The sequence below is a fragment of the Electrona antarctica genome (genome assembly GCF_951216825.1).
Source record: "Electrona antarctica genome assembly, chromosome: 3".
NCBI lineage: Eukaryota > Metazoa > Chordata > Actinopteri > Myctophiformes > Myctophidae > Electrona > Electrona antarctica.
Window position 1 is genome coordinate 13318462 of NC_136808.1, and position 9724 is coordinate 13328185.

At 41.3% G+C, this 9724-nt stretch overlaps 1 protein-coding gene across 1 annotated transcript; it reads right to left on the reverse strand.

Annotated features, from left to right (window-relative positions):
* Positions 1 to 5116: 5116 nt before the first annotated feature.
* Positions 5117 to 8401, reverse strand: mis12 (MIS12 kinetochore complex component). Its single transcript, XM_079497204.1, has 2 exons — positions 7912 to 8401; positions 5117 to 6610 (listed from the first exon to the last, which is right to left on the reverse strand). Exons 1-2 carry the CDS (start codon positions 8380 to 8382, stop codon positions 6341 to 6343), a joined length of 741 nt encoding a protein of 246 aa, XP_079353330.1. The 5' UTR covers positions 8383 to 8401; the 3' UTR covers positions 5117 to 6340.
* Positions 8402 to 9724: the final 1323 nt, after the last annotated feature.

Genomic DNA, 9724 nt, shown 5'->3' on the forward strand with positions numbered 1-9724 from the left:
TGGGTCTGGTCCACAAGATTCGATACACCACCAAGATACCCATGTACCTGTCTAGATACTTCCTTAATGTTAACGAAGTCCACACCCACAACACCAGAGGGAGTGCAACGAACCATGTACAACCCAGATTCGGCACAAACAAGGGACTAAATTCTTTTCGCTCCTATGCCACCAAAATGTGGAACGCCCTACCAACTGTCATTAAGACATGCGAATCCCTTGACTCCTTCAAAACCGCTCTCAAAGGGCACCTACGGATGGCTGCAATTCGAAACTGGCCCCCGTAAAATCTGAATCCCCGCCCCCCCCCCCCCCCTTTTTCCCCTCACTGTATATATTTCTTTTCCCTTTTTACCTCCTTTATGATGAATTCCTGTTCTGTCTATAGAAGTGTCTATTTGTACGTCTCTAAATGTTTTGATGATTTGAACATGGTGGACCCTATTGGAAACAAGTGTAATGCTTAATTGGGTCGTCCACTCACAGTTAACAGCCTTTGTATTGAGTTTGTGCTTGAAATGTACTGTAATTCTGCAAACTGTTAATAAATTCTTCAATCAATCAATCAATCAATTACACTTACAGTCTAGATTTCAAAGATTAGTACACAGTATTATAGAAAGGTGTTTAAAGCTACCAACTATCCCATCAATGGAGGTATTAAGGCTAAAGATGGAAAAGTGTATGATTTAGGACATTAGCCAAACTGATAATGAACAGAACCTAAAACGAGTTCTTTATCATGTTTATGGTCATGGGGGTGGGGGAACACTCAAAGTGTTGGGGTATGTGGCATAATGTATTAGCATACTTAGCTCTGGTCCATAGCCCTAATGCCCTTTGTTGCAGCAAAGGGCATTAGGGCTACTGTACCAGATTGGGGGTCCTTGCAATTAAACCGTCTCCACCAGTGTGTGTGATGTTTGGCAAAATGTGTAGGAGTAATATATAAACGTGTGTGTGTGTGTGAGACGCGGCTTGGCCTGTTGTAGCGCCACCATGAGGCTGATTAGAAAACTGTCAAGTGGCATTTCTTCCTCAGCCTAGTGGGAATATGCATGCACAGTTTCACCGCAATCGGACGCTGCGTTGAGTAGTTGTGGCGATTTGTACAAAACGGGTACAAAGCGGGCTACTCCTGAAAAGTTTAGAAGCCAATCGTAGCCAATGAAGGTGGATTATGAGAAATCAAACAAACCCGTCTTGATCACATGACTATGGAGAACATGTGTACTGATTTGCGTGAAATTTGGATAAAATCTGAAGGAGTAATATTAGAAAATGTGTTTTACATATGTCGGCCTCCTGGTGGCGCTATAAAGAGCAGATGTGAAAAATTCCAGGCAAAGGTTTTTCCTTGGCCTCTAGGGAGTTGGCATACAAAGTTATCCACAGATCCATGCAGTTAGAGGTAAAAACACTTTTCGGCCAGTTATAGCGCCACCATGAGGCTGAGTTGAAAATGTTCATGTGGCATTTCTTCCTCGGCCTAGTGGGAATGTGCGTGCACAATTTCACGGAAATCACACGATGTGTTCATGATTTGCAGCATTTTGTTTGAAACTGAGCACTCCTGCGAACTTTGGAAGCCAATCTTAGCCAATCAGGATGGAGTCTGAGAAATCTGAAAGACCTGTTTTGTTGAATGGCTCTAGAGAGACTGTGTACCAATTTGTGTGATGTTTGGACAAAATCTGTAGGTGTACTGTCCAAAAACTTGTTTTGCACAAAGCGGCCTCCTGGTGGCGCTATAACAGGCCGTTCTGGAAAATGTGGGGCAGAGGTTCATCGTTGGCATCCAGGGAGTGTGTGTGCAAAGTTTGGCATCGACCTGGTTAACGGTGCCGGAGATTAGCTGGTAACAGACGGACGGAAGGACACACACACACACACACACGGACACACACACACACACACACACGGACGGAGTGCAAAACATACTCTCTCCCCATGCCTTCGGCCTGGTGGAGACAATGACGACAACACATCTAAAAGGCATCTGGGTAGATTCCTACATTTAAGCATACGAAACTGCGACTTTGACTATATTGTTTCATTCTTACATGTGCTGCAATTAATGACAACTGAATTTCCCTTGGGATGAATAAAGGCAGTCTGTCTGTCTCTGTCTTCCTTCTGAAAACTGGGACTAGTTATGCACAGAGCCCATTAGTGGGAGCCTGTGTCTCAGGTTTGAACACATCACTGCTACACAATAATAAAACAAGACAAACATTGTTACACTTGCACAGCCAGATATTCTGTGTAGAATATCACCTATTTACAGCAGCAATAAGGACATCAGCCAGATAGTGTTGTTGAGACATTTCACCACATGAGATGTGGTGTATCCTTAATAAATAAGATTAACATGTTTTTGCTTAATCTTGTTTAATAGATTGTAAGGGATGTTTTAAGAATTACGGTAAAATATGTTATGAGTTTGCCAACTGACACTAAGTGACTGTCAGACTGACAGTCACTTTTTTCAGAAACACTAAAGTGGCTTAATGTTAGATCTCAGACTTGGTGTGGTGGTTATAGTTGTATGATGTAGGACTCCATATTTGGGCACGGTTTCGGCCTGATTCGACTACCATCTACTTCCTCTTATAGAAGTACTACCATTATTAAGTGAATGCTCTGAAAGTGGCTGGCCATGTTGCCATCCATGCCCAATCTTGGAAAAATCAACTCCCTTTGAGTTCTAAATATATATATATATATATATATATTATATATATATATATATTATATATATACACATTTTTCAAGAAGTATTATGGGAACAATGTAATGTGAACAAAGACTTGTGGGATTCTATGTTGACCTATAGTGTAAGTGTGCACAAGAAATTTGGCACCAATTTGTTCAGTGGTTTGTGAGATTAGCTCAGACAGACGGCTACATCTTTCATAGCTCTCATTTTTCCTCTCAATGGAAACTTGATCAATAATCTGAGCCATATTCGAAATATAAATTAATTCAATAATCTGATTGACGACAGTGTCGGTTGCTTTCAGGTCTGCATTACAAAATCAATATAGCCATTGCTTCATCAATGGAGTGTTCAAATGAGAGCAGCCATTGTCAACTACATCAAAGTCGTTTTCCAGACTAAAGAAATTACCCTGTCTGGGACTTGGAACATATTCTGTGGTTTTCCCTGTGGATTGTACACTGTACATTTTGACTCCTCAAACTATTACTTGACTACAAAATGAGTTGCAGGCCTACTTTTGGTTGGTCCTACATGACAACTCAGTATGTTTTTGATGGAGCCTGGGTCCCAAAACCAACATAATTCACTTATTTGTACCATGCTGTATATGGTTTACCTTAATCACTTAAACTGAAACGTATGAGTCTTTTAGGTCAACAACTTCATTTTTAACTGTTATTAAATAAAACAAATTATTGGTGGTCAGAATTTGCGAATAGTGTTGCGTAACTTACGTGATAAATGTACATATACACTGTAGTGGGACAATTTAGAAGAGAACAAATTGAAATGCAACAAGCTATTGTGTTTGTAAGAAACTCTGTATTAATCATATCATATGTCTATGTTGCTAATGTGTTTGTAAGGAACTCTGTATTAATCATGTCTATATTAGCCAGGTCTCTCTTGTAAAATACATTTTTGTCTAAATGAGACTTGTTAGATAAAAGGTTCAAACCAATAAAGAAAATTCACCATATATGAAACTAGAGCAGAGTTGATCTGCAATTGCATCCATATCCTGAAATACAACAGATTACACAACTATTCAAATGTTTAGAAAGATAACTCACAATGTGGTTTCAGTGATGCTCAAGTCTATTCAATGACTAGGTCTCATTTATCCATTCCACAATACAAGGAGAGAATTCCTATCTTTATGCAATTTAGCCATCATAAAACCTTATGACGTGAAATGTTATAAATAGACATTTATTGATACCACAGGGGGAAATCAGTCTCCATGAGGCAGCAGCATAGCAATTAGAGTTACAGAGTTAATATCCTGTCATCAATCACCATTGTTAAATTTGGGGTTCAAATGTACAAATTAATTGAAAGGACAGTATATTGTACAAATCTCCAAATATGTGCTACAACCTAGTGTTGACTAGTGTCCCAATCTTCAGATGTTTTAACAGTTCATTTTGAGACACTCTTTCCCCCCCCCCCCCCCAGGTTTCGGAGGGAAAATAACCCTGGTCTGGTCCAACAGAGACACCATATAGGAGTGACAGACAGGCAGAATTAAGTCACAACACGACGACATATATAGCATCATAACCGGCAAGTAAGTGAGTACCGGTAAGTAGTACGTCCATCACATTGTTCTCTCATGGCCCTGACAAAATTTGTTCTCTTGAAGGACCACTTCACCATTTTTCAACTTCTCTTCCTATAATTAGTCCTAACTAATGTTCATGATGAAATACCACAATTTTTTTACCACTCAGTCTGTGTCTCATAGAAAGGCTGTGGGCAGTTCAGAAACCCGTCCACCAGTGACATCATCGATGGTGAATCCAAGCTAATAGAAACGGCAGGCTTTCTTTTCCTGAAAAGTTGCAATGCAAAAGTTGAAGCCATCGTTCTCACGATAATGAAAATCTAAATATATTTTAAAACAAATCTTGTTTAAAAAAAAATCTGCCTAATGATGATGTCACTGGTGGACAGGTGTCCGAACTGCCCAAAGCCCTCCTATGAGACACAGACTGAGTAGGAAAAAATGGTGGTGTTTTATCATGAACATTAGTGAGGACCAATTATATGAAGAGATGTTGAAGTGGTGAAGTGGTCCTTTAACTAGAAAACCAATTATACACGCACTATGAAAATAGTAGTAGACCAGTTACTGTATGTCAACATTCAATATGCAGAGGGCCCTCTGCTGGAGAATATTTGCTGTCAGAAATGTCTTGCAGTATATCTCAACAAGTGGGTTAGTGCTGAAAAATGCTCACAAGACAGAGTAATAAAAACAGCAAAATGATATATAATTATATTTAGGCTATAATCGATTATGGCATGTTGGTGTATCAATGCATGGCCGAATTCCAATGCATTGCTGAATCAATTATTTTTCACACCACTTAATAAATCAGTATCGGTATGTTGAGTGGGATTCATTATTTATTGGCACGGAAACATTATATCCCTTTGACAAACTGACAAAACAGAAACAGCAGCTGGAGATTTGCAGTAATTCCAAAACATGCAAGCTGCTTTGGCATCACTGAAAAAATATTGTCCTAAAGAATTGGGCTTTCTAGCGATGAAAAACGTGCATAGTCGCGTTTTGTGCTTTCTAGCGATGAAAAACGTGCATCGTCGCGTTTTGTGCTTTCTAGCGATGAAAAACGCGCATCGTCGCATTTTGTGCTTTCTAGCGATGTGGTTCATGCATGTCTGCCAGCCCATCAAGATGGCCAGAGATATACATTACCATTATGAACTCTGAATATGCATTTCTATGCAGCATAATTTTAACTCTATGCATTTTAATTACAGCAGTTTTATGCTTTTTCATTTTCTGGTGCATGCAGACGGAAATAAATAAATCTTTGTGTGCGGAACTGTGCACATTTCACACCCAGCCATCCAGAGGTAAACCTGTTTTATATTAAGGAGTTTGGAGAAATTGAGCGCTGTCTCACGAGAAAACCAGGCCACAACTACCTCCTGCATTATACCACATCAGTTAGGTGGACATGTAAAAAAGCATTACTTTTCAGAAAATGGGGAGAAAGTAAACTGTTCCAATTTTTACAAAATCTTACAAAAACACAAAATCATGACAAGTTGACATATGGAGAGATGTTGCCTAACAGCAACGGTAGGCACACTTTCTTGAATGCACACTTGCATATTAGAGAGTGGATCTGAGCAAAGCATGAAGTGGATGCAAATCCAGTCTCATAATCAATCCAGTGGTTATCCGTCTACCTCAGAACACAACTGAGGGACTGCTCCAGCAGGGATGTAATCCCAGTCACAACAAGTTATGTACAGCAGTGGTTCTTGAATTGCTATAGCTATATACAGTATAGTAATATACAGTAGCATCAAAATCTGTGGTATGTGGCTATTTGGAGAAGAAAAACGTTTTTGAAAAACAACTTTTTTGTAAACAAATCTCTTTATTCAATTTTAAGCAGTTGTTTATTTTCAGTTTCCCATAAACAACTAAATTAAGCAATCATTGAATGATGAACTGTACATTTTACATAAATTGTGCACTGAAAAAAAAATCCCCCTCCTCCACACCAGAATAGCCACATCAATCAACCCCATTAATCTTCTCATTGACTCATTTTATTTTGCACCTCTTGAAACACACTACGGAGCCTTGCGGTAGATCTCCGCTACACAGTCCTCGAGTTTTTTAATGGCTTCCTTCACCTGTTGGATGCTGCCCTGGAACCTTCCCGTCGTCCCATCCTCCTTGGTCATCTCGGTCGTCTCCTCCACCCACTTCAGAATGCCATCCAGGAGCTCCTGCGTCTCTTTCTGCTCCTCCAGCTCCGCCAGGAGGGCCCGTCTGCCGCACACCTCCGCCTCGTAGGCCCTTTGCAGCTCTGCAATAGAGGACTCCAGCCTCAGCACCTCCTGTGACACACACACATATTATAGGTGCATTAGTTACACTTACAAAATCATGGCATGTGTTTTCATGGTACAACAGGCATGTCACTCAGTACTCTATAGGTATAAGTAAGAGCGTTCTTTTGCATATAAGAGGATATATTATGCATAAACTTGTTCATGTCTGTTATTCCAATTCCCAAATGACACTGTCCATTTTAAGAAACAAATGTTAAACATTTGTTAGATCATGTAAATATTATTTACACCAATCGATTATTGTTGATGGCCTGGGGTACGTTCATAGTCTGTGGTAGACTCTAGAGCAGTGGTTTTCAACGCTTTTCATGTCAAGGTTCATTATTTATATGACATATGAGCCACGGATCATTTGAAGAGATTTAGCCTCTCAGACCCTTTTGAAGACCGTGGATTTAAGTGAGAAGGTGACATGGACTGTGTGGGCCATATAGCAGACCTGTCATTCAGCACTGCAGAAATTGCAGCTTCTTCTACCAAATAAATACCATGACCATCCAAGTGAGTTTGTCAGTTTGCTCCAAGACAAAACAGGCCATTATCATTTTGTATAAATGACATTTCATCCTTTAGAGTTTAGTGTACTGTAAGGTCAGTCATATGAATGCAGAATGCCATGTTTTTACACCCGCTGTAGCTTTTAACTGGGAAACGAATTCAAAATCAGCCTATGGCATTGGTTTCATCATTCCCTTATATCAGTGTTCGCCAACCCTTACCTGGCTGTAGGTACTAGGTAGGGTGACCAGACGTCCCACAAATTGAGACCCTGGTCCCACATTGTGACCGACTGGCAGGCATCAGTGTAAAATGCCATCATAATTAGTCCCCTAATAGTTGGCTTTCTGTTGTAAATCCCTCTCATTCCCTGCAAAATGTGTTTTTAAGCCTATTAAAATATCATGAGAAATGTCCCCTAGAGGGCCTAGGCTACAGTACAATCCACTCCGTCTAGGAATCTTTTGCACATTGTTGTATTCCTCCCAATAGGTATGGGAGTTTTTTGTCATTGGTCATAGTTTCAAACACATGTTGGGTGTGTCACGTGTGTGTGATCGGTGGGAAGTATGTCTCTGTCAGATGTCTTGGTAGTTGGTGTAGTGGGCAGGTGGTGAATGTGTAGTTCTGTTTCTACCACATTTTGTGTGCAGTGGGTCTGTTTCAGGGCTAGGCATTTAATAGCACACTAAATATAAGTTGCCAACACTCCCGTACGACTTGTCCCACAAAGACACAAACAATAATTATTGTCACTCCCATGAACAGTTTGGATCTGGTCAACCTACCTGCAGGTCTTGGGGGTACTTTCTGTGTTGCTCGTCTTCAGTCAACAGGGCGTTGGTCGGTATCGTAAAGCAGTTGTTGGTCAGCAGCGTCTTCATCTTGTCCTCCAGGCGCTGGAAACGTTTTTGGAGGAACTGCTGGAGCTTCTGGCTGCACTCATTCGCCCTCCGCAGACGCTCCTCCTCGCTGCCGTCCGCCGCCCGCAGCTCAGTGTTGTTGTTGTTCAACTTCTGTCTCACGAACACACGCTCCACGGCCAGTAAGATCCCGTACAGAGTCTCCTGGAAGGCATCGACAATCCGTATCATGCATGTCTCCGGGGTGAAGCGGAAGAACTGAGCCTCGTAGTCGTGCAGTTGCGTCAGTTGATCCGCGGGAGGACAAACAACAACAGCCCTCTCCTGGTATCCTCCGACTTGACGGCTAGTTTCAGCCATTTCAGCAGAAGCACACTCCTGTGTTTCCCGCGCCATGTTTTATCTTCTCTCGCGCCGGCGCGCACAGTTACGCATAGTAACGTCATGACGTTGCATTAACGGCCCTCCCTTCTTCTACGTTTTCAACCAGTGGTCCGGGGACCACCAGTGGTCGTTGAGGGGGTTCCAGGTGGTCCCCAGCTAAATGATGGAGAGTTGGTAACCAAATGGTAAAAACCCCTACGGGTCCATTTGGTTTCATTTAACGCCCTCAAGAGTTAAATTATAGCTAAACATCTGCATTACTAATTTACAATTAGTCTACACAGTTAGAGAATGTAGAATAATTGTTATTTTGATCGTTTGCCTGTTCTCTCTTGAGGAATTGTGGACAAAATCTTTACCAACAACAAAATATTCTACGTTTTGGGTCTGAGAGGCTAAATCGCATCAAATGGTGGTCTGTGGCGTGGCTCAATTTAAAATGCAGAATAAATAATGGACCTTAAATTGATATGATTGAATAGGAATTTGGAAACCCGCTGTTCTACCCAAAATGTTGTTCAATGTTACCCAAAAATGATACAACACATACGAGCCGACTGGATACACATTAAACCCTAGTAGTGAGTCAGTCCCAAACATTCCGCAGAATTAGGGGGACATTAAGCAAAAATAGCAGATCTACCAGCTTGAAACTCATTAAAGGGTTAATTCAGATTTTTGTCTCCACCAGGCCGAAGGCATGGGGAGAGAGTATGTTTTGCACTCCGTCCGTGTGTGCGTGTCCTTCCGTGTGTCCGTTACCAGCTAATCTCCGGCACCGTTGTCCTGATCCATGCCAAACTTTGTACACATAATCCCTATGCAAACGATGAACTCGGCTCTGCCCCAAAGTTTCCGGCCTGTTATAGCACCATCAGGAGGCCGACTTTTGTAAAACACATTTTTTGCCATTACTCCTCCAGAATTTGTCCAAAAATCCCACAAATCGTTACACAGTATCTTTAGTCATGTGCTCAAGACGGATCTGTCCGATATTTCATATTCCATCTTAATTGGCTAACATTGGCTTTCAAAGTTTGCAGGACTGGCACATTTTGACCAAAAAGCCTTGAATCATGAACGCAGCGTGCAATTTACGTGAAAGATTTCACACACTTTCCTACTAGGCAGAGGAATATATCCCACCCTTTTCACATTGGCCTGTTATACTGCCACCAACAGGTGGATTTTTGCAAAACACATTCGATACAAAATGCCTCAAATCATCCAGAACAAATGGCCACATTATAGCACCACCAGGAGGCCACAACCTGACCTGCCCTGGTGGAAAGGTCAGGGCAGTTTAACTTAAAGCTGTAAGAAGTATACTTGCTGTTAGTGTTAACTACTTAAA

Bases quoted from the DNA above. Each gene is read 5' to 3' on its own strand.
- mis12 (XM_079497204.1), bottom strand. From the start codon at position 8,382: ATGGCGCGGGAAACACAGGAGTGTGCTTCTGCTGAAATGGCTGAAACT. The intron at 6,611-7,911 runs GTAGGTTGACCA...TGTGTGTCACAG, and splicing joins AGTACCCCCAAGACCTGCAG to GAGGTGCTGAGGCTGGAGTC.